This window comes from Phaenicophaeus curvirostris, unplaced genomic scaffold (genome assembly GCF_032191515.1).
Source record: "Phaenicophaeus curvirostris isolate KB17595 unplaced genomic scaffold, BPBGC_Pcur_1.0 scaffold_297, whole genome shotgun sequence".
In the NCBI taxonomy this organism is placed as follows: domain Eukaryota; kingdom Metazoa; phylum Chordata; class Aves; order Cuculiformes; family Cuculidae; genus Phaenicophaeus; species Phaenicophaeus curvirostris.
The window spans coordinates 82664-99314 of NW_027206908.1; the positions used below are offsets into that span (position 1 = coordinate 82664).

General features: G+C 59.5%; 1 protein-coding gene across 1 annotated transcript; it reads right to left on the reverse strand.

Moving 5' to 3' along the window:
- Nucleotides 1-1450: 1450 nt before the first annotated feature.
- Nucleotides 1451-14175, reverse strand: LOC138734890 (myosin heavy chain, embryonic smooth muscle isoform-like). The gene is made up of 7 exons (XM_069882712.1): nucleotides 14129-14175; nucleotides 13262-13312; nucleotides 12865-13026; nucleotides 9301-9429; nucleotides 6439-6527; nucleotides 5009-5111; nucleotides 1451-1651 (listed from the first exon to the last, which is right to left on the reverse strand). The coding sequence occupies exons 1-7, from the start codon at nucleotides 14159-14161 to the stop codon at nucleotides 1451-1453; spliced, it is 768 nt and encodes a 255-aa protein (XP_069738813.1). The 5' UTR covers nucleotides 14162-14175.
- Between the last annotated feature and the right edge of the window lie 2476 nt (nucleotides 14176-16651).

Below are 16651 nucleotides of genomic sequence, written 5' to 3' on the forward strand. Positions count from 1 at the left end.
CCGCCAGCGCCCGGAGCCGCCGGCCGGCCACCCGCGCCGCCCGCGTCATCGTCACCCGCGCCCTGGGGACACCCAAGGTCACCCCCAAGCCAGCCCAGGGACACCTCCAGGTCACCCCGGGGCCACCCGAGGCCACGTTGGGACCATCTCTGGAGCACCCGGGCCACCAAAAACCATCTTGAAACCATCTTGGGGCCACCAAAGGTCATCTTGGGGCCACCAAAGACCATCTTGGGGCCACCTGGGCCACCCAAGACCATCTTGAAACCATCTGGGACCATCTTGGGGCCACCAAAGATCATCTTGGGGCCACCTGGGCCACCCAAGACCATCTTGAAACCATCTGGGACCATCTTGGGGCCACCAAAGATCGTCTTGGGGCCACCAAAGATCGTCTTGGGGCCATGTCTGGAGCATCTTGGACCACCTGGGCCACCCAAGACCATGCTGGAACCACCTTAGACCATCCTGGGGCCACCCAAGACCATCTTGAAACTATCTTGAACCACCCTGGGGCCACCAAAGACCATCCTGGAGCCCCCTTTGACCTTCTTGGACCACCAAGACCACCCTGGGGCCACCCAAGACCATCTTTAAACCATCTGGGACCATGCTGGGGCCACCCAAGACCACCCTGGGACCATCTTTGGACCACCTGGGCCACCTAAGACCATCTCTGAAGCATCTTGGACCCCCCTGGGCCACCCAAGACCATCCTGGGACCATCTCTGGAGCATCTTGGACCACCCGGGCCACCCAAGACCATCTTTAAACCATCTTGGACCACCCAAGACCATCCTGGGACCATCTCTGGAGCATCTTGGACCACCTGGGCCACCCAAGACCATCTTGAAACCATCTTGAACCATCTTGGGGCCACCAAAGACCATCCTGGAGCCCCCTTTGACCTTCTTGGACCACAAGACCACCCTGGGGCCACCCAAGACCATCTTTAAACCATCTGGGACCATGATGGGGCCACCAAAGACCATGATGGGGCCACCCAAGACCATCTTTAAACCAACTTGGACCAGCTTGGGGCCACCAAAGACCATCTTGGGGCCAGCTGGGCCACCCAAGACCATCTTTAAACCATCTTGGACAATGATGGGGCCACCAAAGACCATGACGGGGCCACCTGGGCCACCCAAGACCATCTTTAAACCATCTGGGACCATCTTGGGGCTACCAAAGACCATGATGGGGCCACCAAAGACCATGATGGGGCCACCTGGGCCACCCAAGACCATCTTTAAACCATCTTGGACCATCTTGGGGCCACCAAAGACCATCTTTAAACCATCTGGGATCATCTCGGGGCCACCAAAGACCACGATGGGGCCACCAAAGATCACGATGGGGTCACCAAAGACCACGATGGGGCCACCTGGGCCACCCAAGACCATCCTGGAGCCCCCAAAACCACCCTGGGGCCACCGAGCTGGGCATCTCACCCGGCTTCGCGCTGCAGGAGCTCCTGGAGGTGGCTGCATCGAGCTCGCAGCGCGGCCTCCGTAGGGGCCGGCGGGACCCGCGGCCGCAGCAGCTTCTCCTGCAGCTCCCGCTGCTCCCGCTGCAGCCGGAGCTGAAGCCGCGAGGCCTCCTGAGCCCGAGACCCCGCGGCCTCCAGCGCCCGCCGCAGCTCCTCAGCCTGCGACGAGGAGGGGGTGGGGGGTTAGGACCTATAGAAGCACCTATAGAATCACCTAGAGCTCCTGTAGAGGCACCTAGGGCACCCGTAGAGACACCTAGAGCACCCATAGGGGCACCTAGAGCACCCGTAGGGGCACCTAGAACATCAACTCTAGCGCCTGGCGCAGCTCCTCTGCCTGCACCCAGGGGGAAAGGGGGGTCAGAACCTATAGAAGCACCTATAGAAGCACCTAGAGCACCCGTAGAGGCACCTAGACAACCCATAGAGGCACCTAGAGCACCTATGGAACCCACGAGGCCTCCTGAGCCCGAGACCCCGCGGCCTCCAGCGCCCGCCGCAGCTCCTCAGCCTGCGACGAGGAGGGGGTGGGGGGTTAGGACCTATAGAAGCACCTATAGAAGCCCCTAGAGCACCTGTAGAGGCACCTAGAGCACCCGTAGAGGCACCTAGAGCACCCGTAGAGGCACCTAGAACATCAACTCTAGCGCCTGGCACAGCTCCTCTGCCTGCACCCAGGGGGAAAGGGGGGTTAGGACCTATAGAAGCACCTATAGAAGCACCTAGAGCTCCTGTAGAGGCACCTAGACAACCCATAGAGGCACCTAGAGCACCTGTAGAGGCACCTAGAGCACCCGTAGAGGCACCTAGAGCACCTATAGAAGCACCTAGAGCACCCGTAGAGGCACCTAGAGCACCCGTAGAGGCACCTAGAGCACCCGTAGAGGCACCTAGAGCATCAATTATAGCGCCTGGCACAGCTCCTCTGCCTGCACCCAGGGGGAAAGGGGGGTTAGGACCTATAGAAGCACCTATAGAAGCACCTAGAGCTCCTGTAGAGGCACCTAGAGCACCCATAGAGGCACCTAGAGCACCTGTAGAGGCACCTAGAGCACCTATGGAACCCACGAGGCCTCCTGAGCCCGAGACCCCGCGGCCTCCAGCGCCCGCCGCAGCTCCTCAGCCTGCGACGAGGAGGGGGTGGGGGGTTAGGACCTATAGAAGCACCTATAGAAGCCCCTAGAGCTCCTGTAGAGGCACCTAGAGCACCCGTAGAGGCACCTAGAGCACCCGTAGAGGCACCTAGAACATCAACTATAGCGCCTGGTACAGCTCCTCTGCCTGCAGCCAGGGGGAAAGGGGGGTTAGGACCTATAGAAGCACCTATAGAAGCACCTAGAGCTCCTGTAGAGGCACCTAGACAACCCATAGAGGCACCTAGAGCACCTGTAGAGGCACCTAGAGCACCCGTAGAGGCACCTAGAGCACCCGTAGAGGCACCTAGAGCACCTATAGAAGCACCTAGAGCACCCGTAGAGGCACCTAGAGCACCCGTAGAGGCACCTAGAGCATCAATTATAGCGCCTGGCACAGCTCCTCTGCCTGCACCCAGGGGGAAAGGGGGGTTAGGACCTATAGAAGCACCTATAGAAGCACCTAGAGCTCCTGTAGAGGCACCTAGACAACCCATAGAGGCACCTAGAGCACCCGTAGAGGCACCTAGAGCACCTATAGAAGCACCTAGAGCACCCGTAGAGGCACCTAGAGCACCCGTAGAGGCACCTAGAGCACCCGTAGAGGCACCTAGAGCATCAATTATAGCGCCTGGCACAGCTCCTCTGCCTGAACCCAGGGGGAAAGGGGGGTTAGGACCTATAGAAGCACCTATAGAAGCACCTAGAGCTCCTGTAGAGGCACCTAGAGCACCCATAGAGGCACCTAGAGCACCCATAGAGGCACCTAGAGCACCTATGGAACCCACGAGGCCTCCTGAGCCCGAGACCCCGCGGCCTCCAGCGCCCGCTGCAGCTCCTCAGCCTGCGACGAGGACGGGGTGGGGGGTTAGGACCTATAGAAGCACCTATAGAAGCCCCTAGAGCACCTGTAGAGGCACCTAGAGCACCCGTAGAGGCACCTAGAGCACCCGTAGAGGCACCTAGAACATCAACTCTAGCGCCTGGCACAGCTCCTCTGCCTGCACCCAGGGGGAAAGGGGGGTTAGGACCTATAGAAGCACCTATAGAAGCACCTAGAGCTCCTGTAGAGGCACCTAGAGCACCCATAGAGGCACCTAGAGCACCCGTAGAGGCACCTAGAGCACCTATGGAACCCACGAGGCCTCCTGAGCCCGAGACCCTGCGGCCTCCAGCGCCCGCCGCAGCTCCTCAGCCTGCGACGAGGAGGGGGTGGGGGGTTAGGACCTATAGAAGCACCTATAGAAGCCCCTAGAGCACCTGGAGAGGCACCTAGAGCACCCATAGAGGCACCTAGAGCACCCGTAGAGGCACCTAGAACATCAACCATAGCGCCTGGCACAGCTCCTCTGCGTGCACCCAAGGGGAAAGGGGGGTCAGAACCTATAGAAGCACCTATAGAAGCACCTAGAGCTCCTGTAGAGGCACCTAGAGCACCCATAGAGGCACCTAGAGCACCTATGGAACCCACGAGGCCTCCTGAGCCCGAGACCCCGTGGCCTCCAGCGCCCGCCGCAGCTCCTCAGCCTGTGACGAGTGGGGGATGGGGGGTTAGGACCTATAGAAGCACATATAGAAGCACCTAGAGCACCTGTAGAGGCACCTAAAGCACCCATAGAGGCACCTAGAACATCAACTATAGCGCCTGGCGCAGCTCCTCTGCCTGCATCCAGGGGGAAAGGGGGGTTAGGACCTATAGAAGCACCTATAGAAGCACCTAGAGCTCCTGTAGAGGCACCTAGAGCACCCGTAGAGGCACCTAGAGCACCCGTAGAGGCACCTAGAACATCAACTATAGCGCCTGGCGCAGCTCCTCTGCCTGCACCCAGGGGGAAAGGGGGGTCAGAACCTATAGAAGCACCTATAGAAGCACCTAGAGCTCCTGTAGAGGCACCTAGAGCACCCATAGAAGCACCTAGAGCACCTATGGAACCCACGAGGCCTCCTGAGCCCGAGACCCCGCGGCCTCCAGCGCCCGCCGCAGCTCCTCAGCCTGCGACGAGTGGGGGATGGGGGGTTAGGACCTATAGAAGCACCTATAGAATCACCTAGAGCACCTGTAGAGGCACCTAGAGCACTTATAAAACCACCTAGAGCCCCCACAGAACCTGCTGCGTCACCTATAGAATCACTAGAGCACCCACAGCACCCACTGCACCCACAGCATCACCTATAGAACCACAATACCTGCTGCATCACCTATAGAACCACCTCTAGCACCCACAGAACCACCTCTAGCACCCACAGAACCACCTCTAGCACCCACTGCACCTGCCACATCACCCATAGAACCACTTATATCACCCATAGGTGCCCCTATTCACCCCCCACAGGCGGTCCCCACCCCCATAGGTGCCCCCTATGGCCCCCATAGGTGCCTGACCTGGCTGAGCCGCTGCTGCAGGTGCAGCTGCAGCGCCCGGTTGCGATTCCGCAGCTCCATAAGCGCCGCCCGCAGCCCCTCGGGGTCCGGGAGGGGCCGGAATCTATAGGGGACGGGGATAGAGGGGCTATAGGGGATGGGGACCCACCCTAGGGGCTACAGGGGATGGGGAATGGGGGCTATAGGGGGCGGGGATGGGGGCTATAGGGGCCCCATTCAGGTCTACAGGGGCCACGTAGGGGTCTATAGGGGACGGGAACGGGGGCTATAGGGGGCCACATTCAGCTCTATAGGGGCCTTATTTGGGTCTATAGAGGATGGGAATGGGGGCTATAGGGGTCTATAGGGGATGGGAATGGGGGCTATAGGGGCCACATAGGGGTCTATCTGGGATGGGAATGGGAGCTATAGGGGCCACATAGGGGTCTATAGGGGATGGGAATGGGGGCTATAGGGGCCACATAGGGGTCTATAGGGCACGGGAATGGGGGCTATAGGGGGTCACATTCAGCTCTATAGGGGCCTTATTCGGGTCTATAGAGGACGGGAATGGGGGCTATAGGGGTCTATAGGGGATGGGAATGAGGGCTATAGGGGCCACATAGGGGTCTATAGGGGATGGGAATGGGGGCTATAGGGGCCACATAGGGGTCTATAGGGGACGGGAACGGGGGCTATAAGGGGCCATATTCAGCTCTATAGGTGCCTTATTCGGGTCTATAGGGGACATATTCGGGTCTATAGGGGACAGGAATGGGGGCTATAGGGGCCATATTCAGCTCTATAGGGGCCTTATTCAGGTCTATAGGGGACATATTCTGCTCTAAAGGGGCCACATTGGGGTCTATAGGGGCCACACAGGGGTCCATAGGGGCCACATTCAGGTCTGTGGGGGCCTATGGGGGCCACCTTGGGGTGTATAGGGGCCACCTTGGGGTGTATAGGGGGAATGGGGGCTATAGGGGACGGGAATGGGGTCTATAGGGGCCCCATTCAGGTCTATAGAGGCCACACTGCGGGCTACAGGGGCCACGTTGGGGGCCACATTGGGGTCTATAGGGGCCGCATTGGGGTCTATATGGACTGCATTCGGGGCTACAGGGGCCGCATTGAGGGCTATAGGGGACACCTTGGGGGCTATAGGGGCCACATTCAGCTCTATAGGGGCTACATTGAGGTCTATAGGGGGCCACACTCGGCTCTATAGGGGGCCACACTCGGCTCTATAGGGGAATGGGGGCTATAGGGGACGGGAACGGGGTCTATAGGGGCCACACTGGGCTCTATAGGGTCCACATTCGCGGCTATAGGGGCCACGCTGGGCTCTATAGGGGCCCCATTGGGGGCTATAGGGCCCCCATTGGGGGCTATAGGGGCCTATAGGGGCCTCTATGCCCCTATAGGGGGTTGTGGGCGGGGCCAGGGCTCACGTGGGGCTGGGCGAGCGGCCAACCCGAGCGGCCACCTCGTCGCGTTCCCGCTCCGCTCGACGCCTCTCGCGCTGCGCGGCTGCCACGGCCTGGGGGGAGGTGGGGGGGAACAGGGGGGGGGCGTGGCCAGAGGAAGCCACGCCCACTCACCTGGCCACGCCCACAGGGCCCTATAGACTCACCTGGTGACACATCCTCACCTACTCACCTGGTGACACACCTCAGGGTCCTATAGCCCCTCCTCTATTGGGCTCGTGGCCCCGCCCACTCACCTGGCCACGCCCCCCAGAACCCATAGAATCCATAGAACCACCCGCAGAAGCCATAGAACCCACTGATTAACCCATAGAACCACCTATAGCACCCACAGGAACACTTATAGCACCCATAGAACCACCTCTAGCACCTATAGAACCACCCGCAGCACCCATAGAACCCACAGAGCCACCTGCAGCACCCATAGAAGCACCTCTAGCACCTATAGAACCACCTAGAGCACCCACAGAACCACCCATGGAACCCACAGAACCACCTCTAGCACCCATAGAACCCATAGAACCACCTCTAGCACCCACAGAACCACCTCTAGCACCCACAGAACCCATAGAACCACCGCTAGCACCCATAGAACCACCCGCAGCACCCACAGAACCACCTCCAGCACCCATAGAACTCATAGAACCACCTATAGCACCCACAGGAACACTTATAGCACCCATAGAACCACCTCTAGCACCTATAGAACCACCCGCAGCACCCATAGAACCCACAGAACCACCTGCAGCACCCATAGAAGCACCTCTAGCACCCACAGAACCACCCATGGAACCCACAGAACCACCTCTAGCACCTATAGAACCACCTGCAGCACCCACAGAACCCATAGAACCACCCGTAGCACCCACAGAACCACCCATGGAACCCACAGAACCACCTCTAGCACCCAGAGAACCCACAGAACCACCTCTAGCACCCACAGAACCACCTCCAGAACCTATAGAACCACCTCCAGAAGCCATAGAACCACCTCCAGAAGCCATAGAACCCATAGAACCACCTCTAGCACCCATAGAACCACCTCTAGCACCCACAGAACCCGTAGAACCACCTCTAGCACCCATAGAACCACCTCTAGCACCCATAGAACCCATAGAACCACCTCTAGCACCTATAGAACCACCTGCAGCACCCACAGAACCCATAGAACCACCTCTAGCACCCATAGAACCACCCATGGAACCCACAGAACCACCTCTAGCACCTATAGAACCACCTGCAGCACCCACAGAACCCATAGAACCACCCGTAGCACCCACAGAACCACCCATGGAACCCACAGAACCACCTCTAGCACCCAGAGAACCCACAGAACCACCTCTAGCACCCACAGAACCACCTCCAGAACCCATAGAACCACCTCTAGAATCCATAGAACCACCTCCAGAACCCATAGGACCCATAGGACCACCTCTAGCACCCATAGAACCACCTCTAGCACCCACAGAACCACCCGTAGCACCCACAGAACCACCCGTAGCACCCACAGAACCCATAGAACCACCAGTAGAACCCATAGAACCACCTGTAGCACCCACAGAACCCATAGAACCAACCGTAGAACCCACGGAACCACCTCTAGCACCCACAGAACCCCCTCTAGCATCCACAGAACCACCTCCAGAACCCATAGAACCACCTCCAGAACCCATAGAACCCATAGAGCCACCCACAGCACCCACAGAACCACCTCTAGCACCCACAGAACCCACAGAACCACCCGTAGCACCCACAGAACCACCTCCAGAACCCATAGAACCACCTCCAGAACCCACAGAACCACCTCCAGAACCCACAGAACCCATAGAACCACCTCTAGAACCCATAGAACCACCAGTAGCACCCACAGAACCCATAGAACCACCAGTAGAACCCATAGAACCACCTCTAGCACCCATAGAACCACCAGTAGCACCCATAGAACCACCAGTAGCACCCATAGAACCACCCATGGAACCCATAGAACCCAGAGAACCCAGAGAACCACCTGTAGCACCCACAGAACCCCCCATCTTGGGGCCACCAAAGACCATCTTGGGGCCACCTGGGCCACCCAAGACCATCTTTAAACCATCTTGAACCACCCTGGGGCCACCCAAGACCATCCTGGGACCATCTCTGGAGCATCTTGGACCACCTGGGCCACCCAAGACCACCTTGGGGCCATCCAAGACCACCTTGGGGCCACCTCTGGAGCATCTTGGACCACCTGGGCCACCAAAGACCATCTTGGGGTCATCTCTGGAGCATCTTGGAGCCCCTGGGCCACCCAAGACCACCTTGGGGCCATCTCTGGAGCATCTTGGACCACGTGGGCCACCCAAGACCACCTTGGGGCCACCCAAGACCACCTTGGGGCCATCTCTGGAGCATCCTGGAGCCCCTGGGCCACCCAAGACCACCTTGGGGCCATCCAAGACCACCCTGGGACCATCTCTGGAGCATCTTGGAGCCCCTGGGCCACCCAAGACCACCTTGGGGCCATCTCTGGAGCATCTTGGACCACCTGGGCCACCCAAGACCACCTTGGGGCCACCCAAGACCACCTTGGGACCATCTCTGGAGCATCTTGGACCACCTTGGGGCCACCCAAGACCACGCTGGGACCATCTCTGGAGCATCTTGGACCACCCTGGGGCCATCCAAGACCACCTTGGGGCCACCCAAGACCACCCTGGGGCCATCTCTGGAGCATCTTGGACCCCCTGGGCCACCCAAGACCACCTTGGGGCCATCCAAGACCACCCTGGGACCATCTCTGGAGCATCCTGGAGCCCCTGGGCCACGCCCCCTGTCCCCGCTCACCTGGCGCAGGTGCAGCAGCTCCGCCTCCCTCTGTCTCCGCGCCGACTCCGCCTCCTGCGCCCGGAGCTCCGCCCCCTCCCGGGCCATGCGGGCGGCCACCAGCTCCGCAAACAGGCCCTGGTGAGCCTCCTGCAAGCACGGAACCTTCCGGAGATTCCAGAGAACCTCCCGCAGAACCCATAGAAGCCATAGAAGCACCCACAGAACCCATAGAACCTCCCGCAGAATCCATAGAACCTCCCATAGAACCTCCCACAGAACCCATAGAATCCATAGAACCTCCTGGAGAACCCACGGGACCTCCCACAGAACCCATAGAATCCACAGAAGCACCCACAGAATCCATAGAACCTCCAGGAGAACCCATGGAAGCTCCCACAGAATCCATAGAACCTCCAGGAGAACCCATGGAACCTCCCACAGAAACCATAGAGTCCATGGAACCTCCCACAGAACCCATAGAATTCATAGAACTTCCCGCAGAACCCATAGAATCCATAGAACCTCCCGCAGAACCCATAGAACCTCCCATAGAACCTCTTGGAGAACCCATAGAACCTCCCACAGAATCCATAGAATCCATAGAACTTCCCGCAGAACCCATAGAATCCATAGAACCTCCCACAGAATCCATAGAACCTCCCGCAGAACCACCAGCAGCACCCATAGAACCACCTATAGCACCCACAGAACCACCTATAGCACCCACAGAACCCATAGAACTACTCATAGCACCCATAGCACCCACAAAACCAACAGCAGCACCTATAGAACCACCCACAGCACCCATAGAACCCCCCATAGAAACATTCACAGCACCCACAGCACCCACAGAACCACCCATAGACCCACCTATAGCACCCATAGCACCCACAGAACCATCTATAGAACCACCCATAGCACCCATAGAACCACCTGTAGCACCCATAGAACCACCTGTAGCACCCACAGAACCTCCCGCAGCACCCACAGAACCACCTATAGAACCACCCATAGCACCCATAGACCCATCCACAGCACCTATAGACCCACCCATAGGACACATAGAACCACCCATAGGACTCGTAGCACCCACAGGCCCACCCATAGCACCCATAGGACCTTCCGCAGCACCCATAGGACCACCTATAGCACCCATAGAACCACCCATAGCACCCATAGAACCACCCACAGCACCCATAGAGCCACCCACAGCACCACCCATAGAACCCATAGAAGCACCTATAGCACCCACAGCACCCATAGAGCCACCCACAGCACCCATAGAGCCACCCACAGCACCAACAGACCCACCCATAGCACCCATAGAACCACCCATAGCACCCATAGGACCTTCCACAGCACCAACAGACCCACCCATAGCACCCATGGAGCCACCCACAGCACCCATAGGACCTTCCGCAGCACCCATAGACCCACCCATAGCACCCATAGAGCCACCCATAGCACCCATAGAGCCACCCATAGCACCCATAGGACCTTCCACAGCACCCATAGGACCACCCATAGCACCCATAGGACCTTCCGCAGCACCCATAGACCCACCCACAGCACCCATAGGATCACCCATAGAACCACCCATATGACCCATAGAAGCACCTATAGCACCCATAGCACCCATAGAGCCACCCACAGCACCCATAGAGCCACCCACAGCACCCATAGAGCCACCCATAGCACCCACAGCACCCACAAAACCACCCGTAGAACCACCCATAGCACCCATAGGACCTTCCGCAGCACCCATAGACCCACCCACAGCACCCAGAGAACCACCCATAGCACCCATAGACCCACCCATAGCACCCATAGGACCTTCCACAGCACCAACAGACCCACCCATAGCACCCATAGAACCACCTATAGCACCCATAGGACCTTCCACAGCACCCATAGACCCACCCATAGCACCCATAGAGCCACCCATAGCACCCATAGGACCTTCCACAGCACCAACAGACCCACCCATAGCACCCATAGAGCCACCCATAGCACCCATAGGACCTTCCACAGCACCAACAGACCCACCCATAGCACCCATAGAGCCACCCATAGCACCCATAGGACCTTCCACAGCACCAACAGACCCACCCATAGCACCCATAGAACCACCTATAGCACCCATAGGACCTTCCACAGCACCCATAGACCCACCCATAGCACCCATAGAGCCACCCATAGCACCCATAGGACCTTCCACAGCACCAACAGACCCACCCATAGCACCCATAGAGCCACCCATAGCACCCATAGGACCTTCCACAGCACCAACAGACCCACCCATAGCACCCATAGAGCCACCCATAGCACCCATAGGACCTTCCGCAGCACCCATAGACCCACCATAGCACCCATAGAGCCACCCATAGCACCCATAGGACCTTCCACAGCACCCATAGAACCACCCATAGCACCCATAGGACCTTCCGCAGCACCCATAGACCCACCCATAGCACCCATAGACCCACCCATAGCACCCATAGACCCACCTATGGCACCCATAGAACCTTCCGCAGCACCCATAGACCCACCCACAGCACCCATAGAACCACCTATAGCACCCATAGACCCACCCATAGCACCCACAGATCCACCTATAGCACCCACAGATCCACCTATAGCACCCACAGATCCACCCATAGCACCCATAGAACCTTCCACAGCACCCATAGAACCCCCCATAGGACCCATAGACCCACCTATAGCACCCATAGAACCTTCCACAGCACCCATAGAGCCGCCCATAGCACCCATAGAGCCGCCCATAGCACCCATAGGACCTTCCACAGCACCAACAGACCCACCCATAGCACCCATAGAGCCACCCACAGCACCCATAGACCCACCTATGGCACCCATAGGACCTTCCGCAGCACCCATAGACCCACCCACAGCACCCATAGAACCACCCATAGCACCCATAGACCCACCCATAGCACCCATAGACCCACCTATGGCACCCATAGAACCTTCCGCAGCACCCATAGACCCACCCACAGCACCCATAGAACCACCTATAGCACCCATAGACCCACCCATAGCACCCACAGATCCACCTATAGCACCCACAGATCCACCTATAGCACCCATGGAACCACCCATAGCACCCATAGAACCTTCCACAGCACCCATAAAACCCCCCATAGGACCCATAGACCCACCTATAGCACCCATAGAACCTTCCACAGCACCCATAGAGCCGCCCATAGCACCCATAGAGCCGCCCATAGCACCCATAGGACCTTCCACAGCACCAACAGACCCACCCATAGCACCCATAGACCCACCCACAGCACCCATAGAAGCACCTATAGCACCCATAGAACCACCCATAGCACCCATAGAACCTTCCACAGCACCCATAGACCCACCCATAGCACCCTTAGACCCACCTATAGCACCCACAGACCCACCCATAGAGCCACCCACAGCTCCCATAGACCCACTAATAGTGGCTCCCTAGCCCGGCCCCTTCCCCTTTAGCCCCGCCCCTCTTTTAGCCCCTTCCCTTTTTAGCCCCGCCCCTCCCTTTAGCCCCGCCCCCTTCCCTTTAGCCCCGCCCACCTGCTGCAGCCGCAGCCGCTCCAGCGCCCGGTCACGTGCCCTGCAGGCCCCGCCCACCCGGGCCTTGGCCCCGCCCACCGCGATCTCCAGGGCCCGCAGGGCCCCGCCCTCCGCCAGGCTCCGCCCCCTCTCCTGGGCCAGGCCCCGCCCCAGCGCCGCCACCTGCAACAGGCCACGCCCCCCACGGGGGTGATTGACAGCTCAGGCCACGCCCCCCTTGGGTGGTTGAGCCCCGTAGGCCACGCCCACTGGGCCAATAGGCGGCTTGGGCCACGCCCACTGGGGTTTGATTGACAGCTGAGGCCACGCCCACTGGGTCAATAAGCAGCTCAGGCCACGCCCCCTGTGGTTTGATTGACACCTGAGGCCACGCCCCCTCCCCTCAGGCCCCGCCCACCTGGTTGCTGAGCTCCCTCAGCTCCTTCTCCAGCTCCAGGCGGCTCCGAGACTGGGGGGGCGGGGAAGAAAAAGGGGGGGGGACACGGGAATTGGGGGGGGGGGGTAAGAGGGGGACACGTCTGGGGGGTGGGGGGACAGCTTAGGGGGACACACACTCATTTTGGGGGGCTAGGTGGGGGTGGGGGGGGCCAGTTGGGGTTTGGGGGGGTCTAGTTGGGGTTGGGGGGGGCCAGTTGGGGTTTGGGGGGGGCCAGTTGGGGTTTGGGGGGCTCTAGTTGAGGTTTGGGGGGGCCAGTTGGGGTTGGGGGGGTCCAGTTGAGGGTTTGGGGGGGTCAGTTGGGTTTGGGGGGGTCCAGTTGAGGATTTGGGGGGGGCCACTGGGGCTTGGGGGGGTCCAGTTGGGGGTTGGGGGGGGCCAGTTGAGTTTTGGGGGGGTCCAGTCGGGGTTTGGGGGGTCCAGTTGAGTTTTTGGGGGGTCCAGTTGCATTTTGGGGGGGTCCAGTTGAGGGTTTAGGGGGGTCCAGTTGGGTTTGGGGGGGTCCAGTTGAGTTTTGGGGGGGTCCAGTCGGGGTTTGGGGGGTCCAGTTGAGTTTTGGGGGGGTCCAGTTGGGGTTGGGGGGGTCCTGTTGAGGGTTTGGGGGGGTCCAGTTGGGGTTGGGGGGGTCCAGTTGAGGGTTTGGGGGGGTCCAGTTGGGGTTTGGGGGGGTCCAGTTGAGGTTGGAGGGGTCCAGTTGGGTTTGGGGGGGCCGGTTGAGGGTTTGGGGGGTGCAGTTGAGGTTGGGGGGGTCCCCTCAAACTCCTGGAACCCCCAAAATACTTGAGACCCCCCCTCATATATGTGGGTGTCCCCCCCACAAAAACTCACCTGGGTCATTCCGGGGGGCCCCTCGTCCATCATGGATCAAACTGGGGGGGTAAAAGGGGGGGGGGGGCCTGGATTTTGGGGGGTCGGGGGGGGCTCCAGGGTCCCTATGGAACTGGGGGGGCTCCTGGGTCCCTTAGAACTGGGGGGGCTCCTGGGTCCCTTTAGAACTGGGGGGGCTCCTGGGTCCCTCAGAACTGGGGGGGCTCCTGGGTCCCTATGGAACTGGGGGGGCTCCTGGGTCCCTTAGAACTGGGGGGGCTCCTGGGTCCCTAAGAACTGGGGGGGTCCTGGATCCCTTAGAACTGGGGGGGGTCCTGGGTCCCCTTAGAACTGGGGGGGCTCCTGGGTCCCTTAGAACTGGGGGGGCTTCTGGATCCCTATGGAATTGGGGGGGCTCCTGGGTCCCTTAGAACTGGGGGGGCTCCTGGGTCCCTTAGAACTGGGGGGTCCTGGGTCACTATAGAACTGGGGGGGTCCTGGGTCCCTAAGAACTGGGGGGGCTCCTGGGTCCCTATGGAACTGGGGGGGCTCCTGGGTCCCTATAGAACTGGGGGGTCCTGGGTCCCTTAGAACTGGGGGGGCTCCTGGGTCTCTATGGAACTGGGGGTGCTCCTGGATCCCTTAGAACTGGGGGGGCTCCTGGGTCTCTATGGAACTGGGGGGGCTCCTGGGTCCCTTAGAACTGGGGGGGCTCCTGGGTCCCTATAGAACTGGGGGGGCTCCTGGGTCCCTCAGGACTGGGGGGGTCCTGGATCTTGGGGGGCTGGGGGGGGGTCCCCAAACCTTTCTTTTCTCTGACCTGTCCGTCTGTCCGTCCCTCTCGCCTCCGAATTCGGGGAGCGTGGGAACTGGGGCCCTGGAGCTTCTCCCTCCCCCCCTCCAGGGCCTCCAGATGTCCCAGAAAATCATTTCAGCTCCATCAAACTCCAAGCCGGAGGCGTCACCCGAGCCAGAAGAACCGAAAAATTGGGGTGCGGGAGCCTCAGGGTGGGGGTGACACCCAAAAAATTGGGGTTCCCCACCTTCAGGATGGAGGTGACACCCAAAAATTGAGGTTCCCCACCTTCAGGATGGAGGTGACACCCAAAAATTGAGGTTCCCCACCTTCAGGATGGAGGTGACACCCAAAAATTGAGGTTCTCCACCTTCATCTCGGAGGTGACACCCAGGAATTGGGGTGCAGGGGGCTCAGCGGTGAGGTGAACCCCAAAAATTGAGGTTCTCCACCTTCAGCTTGGAGGTGACACTCAAAAATTGAGGTTCTCCACCTTCAGCTTGGAGGTGACACCCAGGAATTGGGGTGCAGGGGGCTCAGGGGCGAGGTGAACCCCCAAAATTGAGGTTCTCCACCTTCAGCTTGGAGGTGACACCCAGGAATTGGGGTGCAGGGGCCTCGGGGGGGGGGTGACCCCCAGGAATTGGGGTTGGATCCATGGGTTGAGGTTCTCCAGGAGGATCTACGGATCCTTTGGGGTCCCTGTGGGCTCTATAGGGTCCCTATGGGGTCTCTTTGGGGTCCCTGTTGGGTCTCTAGGGTTGCTTTGGGGTCCCTATAGGGTCTATAGGGTCTCTATGGGGTCCCTTTGAGGTCCCTATGGGCTCTCTATGGGGTCTATGGGGTCCCTATGGTCCCTATGGGGTCCCTATGTGGTCCCCATGGGGTCTACGGGGTCCCTTTGGGGTCCCTATGGAGTCTATGGGGTCCCTTAGGGGTCTATGAGGTCCCTATGGGGTCCCCATGGAGTCTATGAGGTCCCTATTGGGTCCCTTTGAGGTCCCTATTGGGTCTATGGGGTCTCTATGGGCTCCCTATGGGGTCTATGAGGTCCCTTTGTGGTTTCTATGGGGTCTATGGGGTCCCTCTGTGGTCCCTATGGGGTCTATGGGGTCCCTATGGGGTCTATGGGGTCCCTACAGGGTTCCTATGAGGTCTATGGGGTCCCTATGGGGTCCCTTTGGGGTCCCTATGGGGTCTATAGGGCCCCTTTGGGGTCTATGGGGTCTCTATGGGCTCTATAGGGTCCCTATGTGGTCCCTATGGGGTCCCTTTGAGGTCCCTATGGAGTCCCTAGAGAGTCTATGGAGTCCCTTTTGGGTCCCTATGGAGTCTATGGGTTCCTCTATGGGGTCCCTATGGGCTCTATAGGGTCCCTATGGGGTCCCTATGGAGTCCTTATGGGCTCTATAGGGTCCCTATGGGGTCTATGGAGTCCCTATGGGCTCTATAGGGTCCCTATGGGGTGTCTATGCAGTCCTTATGGGCTCTATAGGGTCCCTATGGGGTCCCTATGGGGTCTATAGGGTCCCTATGGGGTGTCTGTGGGGTCTATGGAGTCCCTATGGGCTCTATAGGGTCCCTATGGGGTGTCTATGGGGTGTCTATGGGGTCCCTATGGGGTCCCTATGGGCTCTATAGGGTCCCTATGGGGTGTCTATGGGGTCTACGGGGTCCTTATGGGCTCTATAGGGTCCCTATGGGGTGTCTATGGGCTCTATAGGGTCCCTACGGGGCCCCGGGGCCTG

What these genes read in the sequence shown, in the direction of transcription:
- LOC138734890 (XM_069882712.1), bottom strand. Translation starts at nt 14,161, where the DNA reads ATGATGGACGAGGGGCCCCCCGGAATGACCCAG. An exon ending in AGCTGCTGCACCTGCGCCAG is followed by an intron (nt 6,528 to 9,300) that starts GTGAGCGGGGAC and finishes ACCTCCCCCCAG; the next exon opens with GCCGTGGCAGCCGCGCAGCG. An exon ending in GGCCGCTCGCCCAGCCCCAC is followed by an intron (nt 5,112 to 6,438) that starts GTGAGCCCTGGC and finishes CGTCCCCTATAG; the next exon opens with ATTCCGGCCCCTCCCGGACC.